The sequence below is a fragment of the Oncorhynchus kisutch genome, linkage group LG15 (genome assembly GCF_002021735.2).
Source record: "Oncorhynchus kisutch isolate 150728-3 linkage group LG15, Okis_V2, whole genome shotgun sequence".
NCBI classification, from domain to species: Eukaryota; Metazoa; Chordata; class Actinopteri; order Salmoniformes; family Salmonidae; genus Oncorhynchus; species Oncorhynchus kisutch.
In genome coordinates this window covers 88,538,569-88,557,834 of record NC_034188.2, presented here as the reverse complement: position 1 = coordinate 88,557,834, position 19,266 = coordinate 88,538,569, and the positions used below count along the sequence as shown (strand labels likewise).

General features: G+C 44.7%; 1 protein-coding gene across 5 annotated transcripts in view; it reads right to left on the bottom strand.

The window, feature by feature from the left end:
• Positions 1-3,600: 3,600 nt before the first annotated feature.
• The window catches only part of LOC109885904 (T-lymphoma invasion and metastasis-inducing protein 1), a 202,976-nt gene continuing 187,310 nt past the window's right edge, over positions 3,601-19,266 (bottom strand). For all 5 annotated transcript variants that reach the window (XM_031791258.1, XM_031791260.1, XM_031791261.1 and 2 more), the window contains 9 exons: positions 19,057-19,165; positions 13,314-13,493; positions 12,603-12,721; positions 11,213-11,321; positions 10,478-10,536; positions 10,272-10,380; positions 7,626-7,713; positions 7,156-7,328; positions 3,601-5,720 (listed from right to left, as the gene is read on the bottom strand). In XM_031791258.1, the coding sequence (XP_031647118.1) occupies positions 5,131-5,720; positions 7,156-7,328; positions 7,626-7,713; positions 10,272-10,380; positions 10,478-10,536; positions 11,213-11,321; positions 12,603-12,721; positions 13,314-13,493; positions 19,057-19,165 (1,536 nt within the window). In that variant the 3' untranslated portion in view covers positions 3,601-5,130. The remainder of the gene's footprint in view (positions 5,721-7,155; positions 7,329-7,625; positions 7,714-10,271; positions 10,381-10,477; positions 10,537-11,212; positions 11,322-12,602; positions 12,722-13,313; positions 13,494-19,056; positions 19,166-19,266) is intronic.

Genomic DNA, 19,266 nt, shown 5'->3' with positions numbered 1-19,266 from the left:
TTCCCTCCACATCCTCCCATTCCCTCCACATCCTCCCATTCAATATGTGCCCTAAATGGCACCCTATTGTCTAATTGTGCATTATTTTCACCAGAGCCCTATGGGACCTGGACAAAAGTAGTGTACTACATAGGGAATAGGGTGCCATATGGCTCTGGTCTAAAGTAGTGCACTACATAGGGAATAGGGTGCCATAGGGCTCTGGTCTAAAGTAGTGCACTACATAGGGAATAGGGTGCCATAGGTCTCTGGTCTAAAGTAGTGCACTACATAGGGAATAGGGTGGCATAGGGCCCTGGTCTAAAGTAGTGCACTACATAGGGAATAGGGTGCCATAGGGCTCTGGTCTAAAGTAGTGCACTACATAGGGAATAGGGTGCTATAGGGCCCTGGTCTATAGTAGTGCACTACATAGGGAATAGGGTGCTATAGGGCCCTGGTCTATAGTAGTGCACTACATAGGGAATAGGGTGCTATAGGGCCCTGGTCTATAGTAGTGCACTACATAGGGAATAGGGTGCTATAGGGCCCTGGTCTATAGTAGTGCACTACATAGGGAATAGGGTGCTATAGGGCCCTGGTCTATAGTAGTGCACTACATAGGGAATAGGGTGCTATAGGGCCCTGGTCTATAGTAGTGCACTACATAGGGAATAGGGTGCCATAGGGCCCTGGTCTATAGTAGTGGGATGATTCAGATTAGGTTCAACTTTATTACCCCACCAGGGGGGGAATTAATTTGTTTATGTGCTTAAAAAACAAAGACAGTACATGAAGACATGGAAACGACACAAACTAATTCATTCAAAGTACTATAGCTATACATTTTTAAGTATTATTTACGTCCCAAATGTGACCCACTTTCAGTCTTCCAGATTCAGATGATCTCTCCCTCTCTGTTCTCCTCCAGTCACCTCTCATTAAAGCCCGTTCTTCCAGGTCTCGCTCTCCACTCAGGCTCTGATGTATCCCGTCAACAGGAGGGACTGCCCCGTAAACAGGGTGTCGTCATGGTGACTCCAGCTGCAGCCCAGGCCAACAACAACACTTTAGAATGTGGCACTGCAGTAATGGAGCCCTGTCACTCACACTGTAAGTGTACTTAAATAGGGAACAGGCTGCCATTTGGAACATAGCTCTTATCTTGGCAGAGGAGTGAGTCTGCTGGAGATGTTGTCTCTGACAGTCACCCTGGCTGACCAGCATCAGCACCCTGTCACTCACACACACACACACACACACACACACACACACCCTGTCACTGAATCTGGAAGACTGAAAGTGGGTGGAAGTGATGAGGGGGCCCTCTGCTCTCTCATCACTTCCACTGCACTGTGTGTGGACATACTGGCTGTGTGGAACAGACACACACACACCCTGTCACTGTCAATTACCCCTGTTCCAGAGATCAGAGGGAGAGATTGTTCCAGACTCCATCAAGCCACTGATCAGCCGTGTTAGTTGGGTGTGTTAAGTGAGTGACAGGTTGTGTGTGTGTGTGTGTGTGAGTGACAGGGTGTGTGTGTGTATGTTTGTGTGTGTGTGTGTGTGTGTGTGTGAGTGACAGAGTGCTGATGCTGGTCAGCCAGGGTGACTGTCAGAGACAACATCTCCAGCAGACTCACTCCTCTGCCAAGATAAGAGTTGTGTTCCAAATGGCAGCCTATTCCCTTATTTAAGTACACTTACAGGGCTCTGATTCAAAAAGTTGTGCACTATATAGACTCAGAGAATAGGGTGCCATTAGGGATGGAACCTTGTCTTCACAAGGACACAAATATGGGAGTGGAGGACATGGGATATGTTGGGTTAATGACGTGTTTTCAGGGAGGATTGGGACCAGGGAGGATTGGGATCAGGGAGGATTGGGATCAGGGAGGAATGGGATCAGGGAGGAATGGGACCAGGGAGGATTGGGATCAGGGAGGAATGGGATCAGGGAGGAATGGGATCAGGGAGGAATGGGATCAGGGAGGAATGGGATCAGGGAGGAATGGGATCAGGGAGGATTGGGATCAGGGAGGAATGGGATCAGGGAGGAATGGGATCAGGGAGGAATGGGATCAGGGAGGATTGGGATCAGGGAGGAATGGGATCAGGGAGGAATGGGATCAGGGAGGAATGGGATCAGGGAGGAATGGGATCAGGGAGGAATGGGATCAGGGAGGAATGGGATCAGGGAGGAATGGGATCAGGGAGGATTGGGATCAGGGAGGATTGGGATCAGGGAGGATTGGGACCAGGGAGGAATGGGTTCAGGGAGGAATGGGATCAGGGAGGATTGGGACCAGGGAGGATTGGGATCAGGGAGGATTGGGATCAGGGAGGATTGGGATCAGGGAGGAATGGGATCAGGGAGGATTTGGGATCAGGGAGGATTGGGATCAGGGAGGAATGGGTTCAGGGAGGAATGGGATCAGGGAGGGAAACCACAGCTTCTCTTTGTTTTCATGACAAGGGCCAAGCAAATACACTGCTCTATACCTCCCTGTTCTCCTCCCTTCCTCCCCCCTCTCTCTCCCTTCCTCCCCCTGTCCCTCCCTTCCTCCCCCTCCCCCCTGTCCCTAATTTTCAAATAAATTCATTAAATTAATTTCTTCTCATTTTGTCTGTTATAGTTGAAGTGTACCTATGATGAAAATTACAGGCCTCTCTCATCTTTTTAAGTGGGAGAACTTGCACAATTGGTGGCTGACTAAATACATTTTTGCCCCACTGTGTATAAAACTTGCAGCAGCACTGTCAAGGTTCTTATCAGCTATTTCTAGCCTTCGCTGAGACGACGAGCCAATAATTCATTTTTAGGCTTTACAGAACCTTACACAACATGTATCTGCACATTTCCCTAGTCACCCCGTTTACTCTGTCCAATTTGAAATATAGTTGAATAGTGGAGACCAGAGTCTATCAAACTTGGGCTGTCTCTTGTGGATGTCATAAGTGAGCTTTTCAAGAGGGAGAAAGTCAACAATTTGGTCAATCCACATTTTAAATGTAGGAGGGGTATTAGAGGCCCACAATAGAAGAATACATTTCTTAGAAAAGTATGTAATAGTCATAAGCAAATTTTCTCTGTCAGGATCAAGAACAAAGTCCTGCTGGGCATTAAGAAGATAGATACACGGGGTCATATCAAACTGTACATCTAGTATTTTCTGTGCAGCAGTATGTATAGATTGTTGTAGATTGACTTGTTGTTGATTCTTCACAAAAAAATACAGTTTTATATCTTTATGTTTGAAGCCTGAAATGTGGCAAAAGGTCGCAAAGTTCAAGGGGGCCGAATACTTTCGCAAGGCACTGTAGGTCCCACTTTCAGAGGTACATCTTTTACAGTTAGGAGACATATCTGTTTCTCACCTGCTGTTCTGAAACAGTGTGATCTTCTCTCTCTTTCCGGATCCCCTCGAGAAAGAACTTTCATCCGAATGTGCAAAAATAAAAATCCCCCCCAAAGACATGTCTGGGCATTTTGTGCAGAAATGTCGCTCTGTCTCTTGACAAAACGGTTCTCTACAACCTTTCAGAGTCATATAGATACCACTAGAGGATGAGGTTGAACCAAACCATGCCAGAAGAACAACCGTGCAGTGCTGTAAATGATAAGTAGGAAACCAATTTATTTGATATGATATCAACACATTGTAATATTTACATACAGTAAGTAATATAAATGTAGTCTTAGTAGCACACTGGGTTGTTTCACAGGTATTATTAGTAATATTATAGGATTTCTTTTCAACATTTTACACTAGTTTAGACATCTTCACCATCTTGATTGCATCCAGCAAGATTTATATGTATTTCAGAAGGTCATTTTATTTTTATTTTTTTGTGGCAAAAAATATATAATCAACACCAATTATTTTATTTTTTTTAAACATGGTTTTGAAAATGCATTATTGGCTGGTGAAACAACAAGATTAAAAAAAATAAAAAATAAATCTGAACAGTAAAATACTTGAATGTAAATGAATGTATGTGCAAGTTGTCCACAACAAAGAACGTGCACTAACAGTGTCGGTAATAATAAAAGGTGACAGGGTGTAGGAATCAGATCGGGTGTCATGAAGACCAATAAAATGACCAGAAAGTTTTAAAAAAAAAATTGGAGAAAAAAAAGAACAAAAATTACATAACAATTCAAGTAAAACAGGATTTTTTTTTTTTTTTTAAACAATTGAAATCCCTTAACTTCAGTGAAGAGTGAAGATGAGGTCAATAAAACAAACATCTGTTATTCTATGTCATCACAGATTGAAAAAAAAATAACGTTTTAATAACACAAAACAAAAACCCCCTAAAAAATAGGAGTATCTGGTTTCGGTTTGCAAAACAGGAAGTCAAAATGATATACAACAACAACGGAAGTATATTGAGAAACTGAGTAGATAAAATACTGTGAAAACAGGCGACTTTAAAGACTTGACGAGGCTGTCCTCTACCATCGAGTATTATGTTGATATTTAAATAATATACAACTCTTTACTATGATACAAAGTCTCTCTGTCTCTCAGACAAGGCTTCGTGTGTTCACAACAAATACCCACGTGGCAACAATAAGCAGGAACCTATAGTAACCCCAGGAATCTACCCCTATGTGCAAACCATGCCAATCGACAGTATTGATCAGGGTCCATGATTGTACCATTAGACAGTCAGTGTCAATCTCTTACAGCCTGGCCTCTACGTCACCAGGATTGGAAGAGCCCTCCATGTCTCTATATCATTGGTTGATTGGATAAGACCGCTCTCCTCTCCTTGTATTCCAGTATTGCTCCCATTGGCGGGCTTCAGTTCGAAGTTCACCAGTCTATCTGTACACTACAAAAAAACAACAACACAATTGAACCACATTGGCAAGGAGGAGAACTCTCACAGTAGACGTACCATACATGTCTATACACATGCATTATGGTTGGATGGGGATTGATTGACTTGAGTTCACTGGATCGTCTCTTGTCTTGAAGCCCATGAACTGTGTCCCAAAATGTACCCTATTCCCTATATAGTGCACAACATTTTTATTTTTTTAACCAGGGGCCTATGGGATACCCTTTAGGACCTGGTTAAAAGAAGTGTAAAGCTCTCTGTCTGAGGCACACTGTCTGTAGAGTTCTCTCTCCTCTTCTAGTCTAGCTCTGATGAGTCCGAGGGACAGTCCTCCCTGCGTACCCAGATATCCTCAGCCCCCCCCCTAGACCCCTGGTCATCCACGCTCACCCCAACCAGAGCACACTGCTTCCCCGGGTGGGAGAGCCTCATCCCTGGGGTAGTGGTCCCTGTGCCTCCCTGGGGCTGGAGGTGTTTAGGGCCCACCTCTTTGCATTCTTCTCCCATGGACAGGGCCCCTACGGGCCCTTCTAGGTCTGCGGTGGATAGAGGTTCAGTGGAGGGTCCTCCGACAGACTGGCAGAAATCGTCATCGTCACTAAGGATGTCTGTCTCTTTAACGTCTCCTCCTCCTTTCACCTGCGCCTCCTGCTCCTCCTCGTAGCGCTCCAAGTCAAACTGCTCCTCCACCCAGCGGTCCGTATCCCCTGCCTGCACCTCCCCCCGTCCCTGTCCTTCCTTTTGTCCCTGTCCCTCAGGCTCTTCAGGGGACAGTGGAGACAGAGGGGAATCCTGGTCCGGCTCGCCGTCGAAGACGATGTCTGTGTCGATAGTGAAACGGTTCCTCACCAGTTTCCTCCGGCCCAGGGTCCGTGCCGGGTCTGACACTGCAGAGGGAAGACAGACACATATCATGGTTTCACTGGGATGAATTGATTATATAACCTTTATTTAACCAGGTAGGCCAGTTGAGAACAAGTTCTCAGTTACAACTGCGACCTGGACCAAGATAAAGCAAAGCAGTGAGACACACACAACAACACAGAGTTACACATAAACAAACATACAGTCAATAACACAACAGGAAAGATAAATAGAAAAATCAATGTACAGTGTGTGCAAATGTAGAAGAGTAGGGAGGTAAGGCAATACATAGGCCATAGAGGCGAAATAATTACAATGTAGCATTAATACTGGAGTGAATAGATGTGCAGATGATGATGTGCAAGTAGAGATACTGGGGTGCAAACGGGCAAGAGGGTAAGTAATAATAATGGGGATGAAGTATATGAGGTAAGATGAGGTAAGATGAGATAGATGAAGAAGATGAGGTAAGAGTAAGTAGATGAGGTAGATGAGGTAAGATGAAGTAGATGAGGTAGATGAGGTAGATAAGGTAAGATGAGGTCGATGAAGTAGATGAGGTAAGATGAAGTAGATGAGGTAGATGAGGTAGATGAGGTAGATGAAGATGAGGTAAGATGAAGTAGATGAGGTAGATGAGGTAGATGAGGTAAGATGAGATAAGATGAGGTAAGATGAGGTAGATGAGGTAGATGAGGTGAGATGAGGTAGATAAGGTAAGATGAGGTAAGATGAGGTAAGATGAGATAGATGAGGTAGACGAGGTAAGATGAGGTAAGATGAGGTAGATGAGGAAAGATGAGGTAAGATGAAGTAGATGAGGTAAGATGAGATAGATGAGGTAAGATGAGGTAGATGAGGTAAGATGAGGTAGATGAGGTAAGATGAGATAGATGAGGTAGATGAGGTAAGATGAGGTAGATGAAGAAGATGAGGGAGATGAGGTAGATGAGGTAAGATGAGGTAGATGAAGAAGATGAAGTAGATGAGGTAAGATGAGATAGATGAGGTAAGATGAGATAGATGAGGTAAGATGAGGTAAGATGAGATAGATGAGGTAGACGAGGTAAGATGAGGTAGATGAGGTAAGATGAGGTAAGATGAGATAGATGAGGTAGACGAGGTAAGATGAGGTAGATGAGGTAAGATGAGGTAAGATGAGGTAGATTAGGTAGATGAGGTAAGATGAGATAGATGAGGTAAGATGAGGTAGATGAGGTAAGATGAGGTAAGATGAGATAGATGAGGTAAGATGAGATAGATGAGGTAGATGAGGTAGATGAGGTAAGATGAGGTAGATGAGGTAGATGAGATAGATGAGGTAAGATGAGGTAAGATGAGGTAGACGAGGTATAATATAAACACAGCATAAAGCTAGACGTTAGCTTGATGATTAAAGCAGTTAGCCACACCCCCATCTTCCATCCCATCCCCCATCCCATTCTCCACAGCACCTACCTGCTCTGTTCATGGCAGGTCTGGCTCCCTTCAGGGCACAGAGGCGTTTGCCTCCAAAGGGGACATACTGCTGGTTGGGGGGTAGAGACTCTGTCTTCATCAGCTGGCGCCGTTGTTTATCTCTCAGGATGGAGTGGACTGTCTTCAGGAAGTCCTTCTTACTGTCCACAGAACTGGACGAGACAGAACTGGATTTAATTGTTTGGATAATTAAGACATTCTCAGATGTTTGAGAGATATATAGGTCAACATCCACAGCATTAATCAACATCAAGGAGCTTCCACTCTTACAGCGCTTTGGGAATCAATTAATTCATTAAATATGAAAACAATTCAAGTATTTCAAATTGAAAACTATTAAGCGCTATTGATGGTGGTTCTAAAATAAATCAGTGACGTACTGTCATTGTTGTCCTCAGTCAGGACTGACAGACATGCCATCAGTTGATCAATAAGATTAGGAGGCTCACCTGCAGCACAGGTGGAATATCCTCTCCGGCCGTCCTTCTGACTCGGACTTGACGTGGACGATCTCACATACGGCAGAGGCCTCTCCTTCTGCACGGAACACACACACAGGCCCACACACACACACGCGCGCACGCACGCACACACACACACACACACGCACACACACACACACACAGGCCCACACACACACAGGCCCACGCACACACACACTTATAACCTCATGTACAGAACAGCTCATCTGTAGTAATTTATTATCTTCATCTCACTCAATCATATGTCTATTCATATGTCCATTCAGACAGAGAAGGACATTACAATCATATGTCTATTCATATGTCCATTCAGACAGAGAAGGACATTACAATCATATGTCTATTCAGACAGAGGAGGACATCACTAAATCAATCAAACAGGAATGGTTGAATTTTAAGAGTGTACAGTACCAGTCAAATGTTTGGATACACCTACTCATTCAAGTAGACATCAACACTATGAAATAACACATGTAGTAACCAAAATATGGAGTCATGTAGTAACCAAAATATGGAGTCATGTAGTAACCAAAATATGGAGTCATGTAGTAACCAAAATATGGAATCATGTAGTAACCAAAATATGGAATCATGTAGTAACCAAAATATGGAGTCATGTAGTAACCAAAATATGGAGTCATGTAGTAACCAAAATATGGAGTCATGTAGTAACCAAAATATGGAGTCATGTAGTAACCAAAATATGGAGTCATGTAGTAACCAAAATATGGAGTCATGTAGTAACCAAAATATGGAGTCATGTAGTAACCAAAATATGGAGTCATGTAGTAACCAAAATATGGAGTCATGTAGTAACCAAAATATGGAATCATGTAGTAACCAAAATATGGAGTCATGTAGTAACCAAAATATGGAGTCATGTAGTAACCAAAATATGGAGTCATGTAGTAACCAAAATATGGAGACATGTAGTAACCAAAATATGGAGTCATGTAGTAACCAAAATATGGAATCGTGTAGTAACCAAAATATGGAGTCGTGTAGTAACCAAAATATGGAGTCATGTAGTAACCAAAATATGGAGTCATGTAGTAACCAACATATGGAGTCATGTAGTAACCAAAATATGGAGTCATGTAGTAACCAAAATATGGAGTCATGTAGTAACCAAAATATGGAGTCATGTAGTAACCAAAAAAGTGTTAAACAAATCAAAATATACTTTATATTTGAGATTATTCAAATAGCCACTCTTTGCCTTGACAACTTTGCACACTCTTGGCATTCTCTCAACCAGCTTCACTTGGAATGCTGCAATTTCTGAGGCTGGTAACCTTAATGGACTTATCCTCTGCAGCAGAGGTAACTCTGGGTCTTCCTTTCCTGTGGCGGTCCTCATGAGAGCCAGTTTCATCATAGAGCTTGATGGTTTTTGCAACTGCACTTGGAAGAAACTTTCAACATTTTCCAGATTGACTGACCTTCATGTCTTAAAGTAATGATGGACTGTCATTTCTCTTTGCTTATTTGAGCTGTTCTTGCCATAATATGTACGTGGTCTTTTACCAAATAGGGCTATCTTCTGTATACCACCTCTACCTTGTCACAACACAACTGATTGGCTCAAACACATTAAGAAGGAAAGAAATTCCACAAATGAACTTTTAACATGGCACACCTGTTAATTGAGAGTTAGTTGAGAGAATGCCAAGAGTGTGCAAATCTGTCATCAAAGCAAAAGGGTGGCTACTTTGAAGAATCTCAAATATAAACAAATATATATATATATTTTTAGTTACTACATGATTCCATATGCGTTATTTCATAGTTTTGATGTCTTCACTATTATTCTACAATGTAGAAAATAGTAAAAAATAAAAACCCTAGAATGAGTAGGTGTGTCCAAATGTTTGATCGGTAGTTTATGTCGCTGTAGCGTCTGCCAAATGACTCAATATGTGACAATCAGTATGGCTGACTGTACCTTGGTTATTGAGACCTGTTTATTGAACTGTACCTTGGTTATTGAGGGGTCTATATTGAACTGTCCCTTGGTTATTGAGGGCTCTATATTGAACTGTACCATGGTTATTGAGGGCTCTATATTGAACTGTCCCTTGGTTATTGAGGGGTCTATATTGAACTGTACCTTGGTTATTGAGACCTGTTTATTGAACTGTACCTTGGTTATTGAGGGCTCTATATTGAACCGTACCTTGGTTATTGAGGGGTCTATATTGAACCGTACCTTGGTTATTGAGGGGTCTATATTGAACCGTACCTTGGTTATTGAGGGGTCTATATTGAACCGTACCTTGGTTATTGAGGGGTCTATATTGAACTGTACCTTGGTTATTGAGGGGTCTATATTGAACCGTACCTTGGTTATTGAGGGGTCTATATTGAACCGTACCTTGGTTATTGAGGGGTCTATATTGAACCGTACCTTGGTTATTGAGGGCTCTATATTTAACTTTACCTCTGTTATTGAGGGCTCCATATTGAACTGTCCCATACCATGGCTATTGAGGGCTCTATGTTGTACTGTAAATTGGTTATTGAGGGCTCTATATTGAATTGTACTGTACTTTGGTCATTGAGGCTCTATATTGAACTGCACCTTGGTCATTGAGGCTCTATATTGAACTGCACCTTGGTTATTGAGGGCTCGGACTTGGAGCGTGTCTGTGGAGATCATGTGACGGAAGCGGAATGGGTCCTTGTCTTCAGACGAGACTGACGACGCTCGATGGGAGCCACCCTGAGAGACACACAGACAGACCTTAGATACGCCCCCCCCCAACAGACCAACACGCACCTGCCCCCAACCATGATATCATCAGAGCGATGGAACTCACCATTTTCTTCTTCTGCTTGGAGCCATCCTTGCACACAAACACCACGGCTGTTTTGAAGACTGAACGAAGAAGAATGGTTAGCAGAAAGACTTCTCAAACTGATTTCTCAAAACCACTTTGTCTGAGTAATACTTTTCAAATACACAAGTAAGTTACCATAATATATTATTATGTGATCATTGAGTTATCAGGTTTGCACTCAGTCCCAAATTGGCTGTGGTCAAAAGTTGTGCACTATATAGGGAATAGGGGACACCGTTTGTCATTAGACAGAGTGGTACATGTATCCTTAACTAACAGACAGCCAGTCTAACAGTGATCTAGAGAAGGATCTAAGTAGATTCATACTGTTCTAGAACTAGAACCCCATTAGCTGCATGGTTCTGAGTAGATTCATCCTGTTCTAGAACTAGAACCCCATTAGCTGCAAGGTTCTGAGTAGATTCATCCTGTTCTAGAACTAGAACCCCATTATCTGCATGATTCTGAGTGGATTCATCCTGTTCTAGAACTAACACCCCATTAGCTGCATGGTTCTGAGTGGATTCATCCTATTCTAGAACTAGAACCCCATTAGCTGCATGGTTCTGAGTGGATTCATCCTGTTCTAGAACTAGAACCCCATTAGCTGCATGGTTCTGAGTGGATTCATCCTGTTCTAGAACTAGAACCCCATTAGCTGCATGGTTCTGAGTAGGGTATTAGGATGCACACTAGGTGTTGTCCTTAACGTACTGAATGCAGCCAGTTGGGGTTCTTTCTTCCATTTGCCCAGGGAGGAGGGAGGGTTGATCCAGGCTACGCTGGTGTGGAGCAGCAAGTCACCCATCGACAGATCAGCAACCTACAACACAACCATGTTACAACACAACCATGTCACAAAACAACCATGTCACAAAACAACCATGTTACAACACAACCATGTTACAACACAACCATGATACAACACAACCATGTCACAACACAACCATGATACAACACAACCATGTCACAAAACAACCATGTTACAACACAACCATGTTACAACACAACCATGTCACAAAACAACCATGTCACAAAACAACCATGTTACAACACAAGCATGTCACAACACAACCATGTCACAAAACAACCATGTCACAAAACAACCATGATACAACACAACCATGTCACAACACAACCATGTCACAACACAACCATGTCACAACACAACCATGTTACAACACAACCATGATACAACACAACCATGTCACAACACAAACCTGGAGAACATTTGGACACCACCGTACCTCTTCTTACAACACCACCACCGTACCTCTTCTTACAACACCACCACCGTACCTCTTCTTACAACACCACCACCATACCTCTTCTTACAACACCACCACCGTACCTCTTCTTACAACACCACCACCGTACCTCTTCTTACAACAACACCGTATCTCTTCTTACAACAACACCGTATCTCTTCTTACAACACCACCGTACCTCTCCTTACATCACCACCGTACCTCTTCTTACAACACCACCACCGTACCTCTCCTTACATCACCACCGTACCTCTCCTTACATCACCACCGTACCTCTCCTTACACCACCACCGTACCTCTCCTTACAACACCACCACCGTACCTCTCCTTACAACACCACCACCGTACCTCTCCTTACAACACCACCACCGTACCTCTCCTTACAACACCACCACCGTACCTCTCCTTACAACACCACCACCGTACCTCTCCTTACAACACCACCACCGTACCTCTCCTTACAACACCACCACCGTACCTCTCCTTACAACACCACCACCGTACCTCTCCTTACAACAACACCACCGTACCTCTCCTTACAACAACACCACCGTACCTCTTCTTACAACACCACCGTACCTCTCCTTACAACACCACCACCGTACCTCTCCTTACAACACCACCACCGTACCTCTCCTTACAACAACACCACCGTACCTCTCCTTACAACAACACCACCGTACCTCTCCTTACAACACCACCACCGTACCTCTCCTTACAACACCACCACCGTACCTCTCCTTACAACACCACCACCGTACCTCTCCTTACAACACCACCACCGTACCTCTCCTTACAACACCACCACCGTACCTCTCCTTACAACACCACTGTACCTCTTTCTTGTCTCCACTCTGCTCCGCTATGAGCTGGTCAAACACCAACCCAAACTCCTCGTGGATCTTCTGCATCTCATTGATGTGACTGGCCACCTTGTTCATGGCCTTCATAGCGACTGGACAGGAAGGAGAGAGAAGAGAAGCGCTGTTAGTATAATCTACTAGAGGAAATGACTCACTGTCACAATGACTACATGTATTCATCTTAATGTTGCCAAGTAGTAGTGTGCAGTACACCCATTTCACCATTGATGAAATAAGGATACGTACACGCGCACACACACACACACACACACACACACACACACGCTAGCCTAGTTAAATAAAACATGGAAATAAATGCTGACCTTATGGTAATGCTCTCTCACATGACCCACCCATCCATCTACCCAACCACCCTCCCACCCATTACCAACCCTCCCACCCATTACCCACCTTCACCGATCCACCCACCCACCCACCCATTACCAACCCACCCACCCATCACCCACCCTCTCATCCATTACCCACCCTCTCACCCATCCATCCATCCACCCACCCATTACCTACCCAACCACCCTCCCACCCATCCATCCATCCACCCACTCAACCATTACCCACCCATCCACCCACCCACCCTACCTACCCTCCCACCTATTACCCACCCAACCACCCACCCACCCAACCACCCTTCCACCCAACCATTACCCACCCAACCACCCTTCTTACCATTCAGGTGATAGTGTTCTTCACTGTCAGGGTCCGTCAGTGAGTACAGCTCTCTCAGTAATAGTGGGTACTTCAGAACTCTCTGGATGGGTTTGATCAGGTAGGACTCCAGGGTTGAGGAGTGTTGCTGTTTAGGGTTCCTCTCTTCCAGAAACGCCTTGAAGTCTGCATCGGTCTTAGCTAGATGTGCAATGAGAGGGGAGGAGGGGAGGGGAGAAGAAGGTTTCAGAGGAGCTGGATAATTAAATAACATCCGACATAGTGAAGTCCCCCTGAATGTTTGCTGCTACCATGCTCTTGCGTCAGGGGTGTCAAACTCATTTTTATGTTACCTTTATTTAACTAGGCAAGTCAGTAAAGAACAAATTCTTATTTTCAATGACGGCCTAGGAACAGTGGGTTAACTGCCTTGTTCAGGGGCAGAACGACAGATTTGTACCTTGTCAGCTCGGGGGCTACCCTGCCACCTCTACACTCTAACCACTAGGCTACCCTGCCGCCTCTACACTCTAACCACTAGGCTACCCTGCCGCCTCTACACTCTAACCACTAGGCTACCCTGCCGCCTCTACACTCTAACCACTAGGCTAGCCTGCCGCCTCTACACTCTAACCACTAGGCTAGCCTGCCGCCTCTACACTCTAACCACTAGGCTACCCTGCCGCCTCTACACTCTAACCACTAGGCTACCCTGCCGCCTCTACACTCTAACCACTAGGCTACCCTGCCGCCTCTACACTCTAACCACTAGGCTACCCTGCCTCCTCTACACTCTAACCACTAGGCTACCCTGCCGCCTCTACACTCTAACCACTAGGCTACCCTGCCGCCTCTACACTCTAACCACTAGGCTACCCTGCCGCCTCTACACTCTAACCACTAGGCTACCCTGCCGCCTCTACACTCTAACCACTAGGCTACCCTGCCGCCTCTACACTCTAACCACTAGGCTACCCTGCCGCCTCTACACTCTAACCACTAGGCTACCCTGCCGCCTCTACACTCTAACCACTAGGCTACCCTGCCGCCTCTACACTCTAACCACTAGGCTACCCTGCCGCCTCTACACTCTAACCACTAGGCTACCCTGCCGCCTCTACACTCTAACCACTAGGCTACCCTGCCGCCTCTACACTCTAACCACTAGGCTACCCTACCGCCTCTACACTCTAACCACTAGGCTACCCTGCCGCCTCTACACTCTAACCACTAGGCTACCCTACCGCCTCTACACTCTAACCACTAGGCTACCCTGCCGCCTCTACACTCTAACCACTAGGCTACCTTGCCGCCTCTACACTCTAACCCTAGGCTACCCTGCCACCTCTACACTCTAACCACTAGGCTACCCTGCCGCCTCTACACTCCCCCTCATTAATATATTAATACCTAGACAACCAGGTGAGGGGAGTTACTCACTAATATATTAATACCTAGACAACCAGGTGAGGGGAGTTACTCACTAATATATTAATACCTAGACAACCAGGCGAGGGGAGTTACTCACTAATATATTAATACCTAGACAACCAGGTGAGGTGAGTTACTCACTAATATATTAATACCTAGACAACCAGGTGAGGGGAGTTACTCACTAATATATTAATACCTAGACAACCAGGCGAGGGGAGTTACTCACTAATATATTAATACCTAGACAACCAGGCGAGGGGAGTTACTCACTAATATATTAATACCTAGACAACCAGGCGAGGGGAGTTACTCACTAATATATTAATACCTAGACAACCAGGCGAGGGGAGTTACTCACTAATATATTAATACCTAGACAACCAGGCGAGGGGAGTTACTCACTAATATATTAATACCTAGACAACCAGGTGAGGGGAGTTACTCACTAATATATGAATACCTAGACAACCAGGTGAGGGGAGTTAATCACTAATATATTAATACCTAGACAACCAGGCGAGGGGAGTTACTCACTAATATATTAATACCTAGACAACCAGGTGAGGGGAGTTACTCACTAATATATTAATACCTACACAACCAGGTGAGGGGAGTTACTCACTAATATATTAATACCTAGACAACCAGGTGAGGGGAGTTACTCACTAATATATTAATACCTAGACAACCAGGCGAGGGGAGTTACTCACTAATATATTAATACCTAGACAACCAGGTGAGGTGAGTTACTCACTAATATATTAATACCTAGACAACCAGGTGAGGGGAGTTACTCACTAATATATTAATACCTAGACAACCAGGCGAGGGGAGTTACTCACTAATATATTAATACCTAGACAACCAGGCGAGGGGAGTTACTCACTAATATATTAATACCTAGACAACCAGGCGAGGGGAGTTACTCACTAATATATTAATACCTAGACAACCAGGCGAGGGGAGTTACTCACTAATATATTAATACCTAGACAACCAGGCGAGGGGAGTTACTCACTAATATATTAATACCTAGACAACCAGGCGAGGAGAGTTACTCACTAATATATTAATACCTAGACAACCAGGCGAGGAGAGTTACTCACTAATATATTAATTCCTAGACAACCAGGTGAGGGGAGTTACTCACTAATATATTAATACCTAGACAACCAGGTGAGGGGAGTTACTCACTAATATATTAATACCTAGACAACCAGGTGAGGGGAGTTACTCACTAATATATTAATACCTAGACAACCAGGCGAGGGGAGTTACTCACTAATATATTAATACCTAGACAACCAGGTGAGGGGAGTTACTCACTAATATATTAATACCTAGACAACCAGGCGAGGGGAGTTACTCACTAATATATTAATACCTAGACAACCAGGTGAGGGGAGTTACTAACTAATATATTAATACCTAGACAACCAGGTGAGGGGAGTTACTCACTAATATATTAATACCTAGACAACCAGGTGAGGTGAGTTACTCACTAATATATTAATACCTAGACAACCAGGTGAGGGGAGTTACTCACTAATATATTAATACCTAGACAACCAGGTGAGGTGAGTTACTCACTAATATATTAATACCTAGACAACCAGGTGAGGGGAGTTACTCACTAATATATTAATACCTAGACAACCAGGTGAGGTGAGTTACTCACTAATATATTAATACCTAGACAACCAGGTGAGGTGAGTTACTCACTAATATATTAATACCTAGACAACCAGGTGAGGGGAGTTACTCACTAATATATTAATACCTAGACAACCAGGCGAGGGGAGTTACTCACTAATATATTAATACCTAGACAACCAGGTGAGGGGAGTTACTCACTAATATATTAATACCTAGACAACCAGGTGAGGGGAGTTACTCACTAATATATTAATACCTAGACAACCAGGTGAGGGGAGTTACTCACTAATATATTAAGACCTAGACAACCAGGTGAGGGGAGTTACTCACTAATATATTAATACCTAGACAACCAGGTGAGGGGAGTTATTTCCTTAATTCATCAATCAAGTACAAGGAAGGAGCAAAAACCTGCAGATATTCGGCCCTCTGCGGAATGAGTTCGACACGGATGTGATCTGTTAAAGTGTACTGTCAGAAAATATGACAGTGGGGAGTTGAATATTCAGCAGTGGTCAAGACCAGGGAGGGGGGGCGAATCAAGACCAGAGGGGCGGTGGGGGGGGGGGGGGGAGAACGAATCAAGAACAAGACCAGGGAGGGGAGAACGAATCAAGAACAAGACCAGGGAGGGGAGAACGAATCAAGAACAAGACCAGGGAGGGGAGAACGAATCAAGAACAAGACCAGGGAGGGGAGAACGAATCAAGACCAGAGGGGGGGTGGGGGGGATCAAGACCAAGACCAGAGCGGGGGTGGGGGGGAGAACGAATCAAGGTCTCGGTCTTCATTCGGTCCCCACCTCCGGACTCGGTTTTGATTCCCCCCCCCCCCCCCCCCCGCTACGGTCTTGGTCTTGTTTCGGCCCCCCCCACCCTCCAGTCTCGAAGAGGTCGCCCCACCCTCCAGTCTCGAAGCGGTCTTTCGACACTGTCCTAACAGACCTGCTATAGCTATGAAGAGGTCATTCGGGGACCCCTTAAAGCTCACTAAGGCCCCCAGGGGGTCCTAAGCCCACAGTTTGAGAAACACTGTCCTTAGAGTCTCCGTCCCAAATGGCACCCTATACCCTATATAGTGCACTATATAGGGAATAGGGCTCTGGTCTATAGTAGTGCACTATATAGGGAATAGGGCTCTGGTCTATATAGTGTACTACTACAGACCAGAGCCCTATTCCCTATATAGTGGTAGTACTATAGACCAGAGCCCTATTCCCTATATAGTGCACTACTATAGACCAGAGCCCTATTCCCTATATAGTGCACTACTATAGACCAGAGCCCTATTCCCTATATAGTACAGTACTTTAGACTAGAGCCCTATTCCCTATATAGTGGTACTATAGACCAGAGCCCTATTCCCTATATAGTGGTACTACTATAGAACAGAGCCCTATTCCCTATATAGTGCACTACTATAGACCAGATCCCTATTCCATATATAGTACACTACTTTAGACTAGAGCCCTATTCCCTATATAGTGGTACTACTATAGACCAGAGCCCTATTCCCTATATAGTGGTATTACTATAGACCAGAGCCCTATTCCCCATATAGTGGTACTACTTTAGACCAGTGCCCTATTCTCTATATAGTACACTACTTTAGACCAGAGCCCTATTCCCTATATAGTGGTACTACTATAGACCAGAGCCCTATTCCCTATAGTGGTACTACTATAGACCTGAGCCCTATTCCCTATATAGTGCACTACTATAGACCAGAGCCCTATTTCCCTATATAGTGCACTACTTATGACCAGAGCCCTATTCCCTATATAGTGCACTACTAGACCAGAGCCCTATTCCCTATATAGTGCACTACTTTAGACCAGAGCCCTATTCCCTATATAGTGCACTACTTTAGACTAGAGCCTTATTCCCTATATAGTGGTACTACTATAGACCAGAGCCCTATTCCCTATATAGTGGTACTACTATAGACCAGAGCCCTATTCCCGATATAATGGTACTACTATAGACCAGAGCCCTATTCTCTATATAGTGGTACTACTATAGACCAGAGCCCTATTCCCTATATAGTGCACTACTTATGACCAGAGCCCTATTCCCTATATAGTGCACTACTTATGACCAGAGCCCTGTTCCCTATATAGTGCACTACTTATCACCAGTGCAAGGTGGAGGAAGTCGGTTCAGTGGGGTGGAGTCAGGGAGGAACGCTTCAGATTTATTAACCCTTTATGAGCACCTTGGACACACAACCACGCACACACACACACACACACACACACACAACCACTCACTCACACACACACACACACACAACCACTCACACACAACCACGCACACACAACCACGCACACACACACACAACCACGCACACACACACACAACCACACACACACACACACAACCACACACACACAACCACGCATACACACACACACACACACACACACAACCATGCATACACACAACCACGCATACACACACACAACCACGCACGCACACACACTCACAACCATGCACGCACACACACACACACACAACCACGCACACAACCACACACACACAACCACACACACACAACCACCACGCACAACCACGCACACACACACACACACACAACCACGCACACACAACCACGCACACACAACCACGCACACACAACCACGCACACACACACACACCAACTGTGTTTAACTCACCTTTCACGAGCACCTTGGGGACTTTGGTGTGGCTGGCGCAGAACGCACTGTAGATCTTAAACCGATCTGCATAGTACAGGAAGGAACCTCCTAGAGAGAAGAGGATTTTCTGACAAGGAGAGGAGAGAGTCGTGGTTACACAATGTGTTTTGGTAGCGGAGGAGAGGAGAGAGTCGTGGTTACACAATGTGTTTTGGTAGCGGAGGAGAG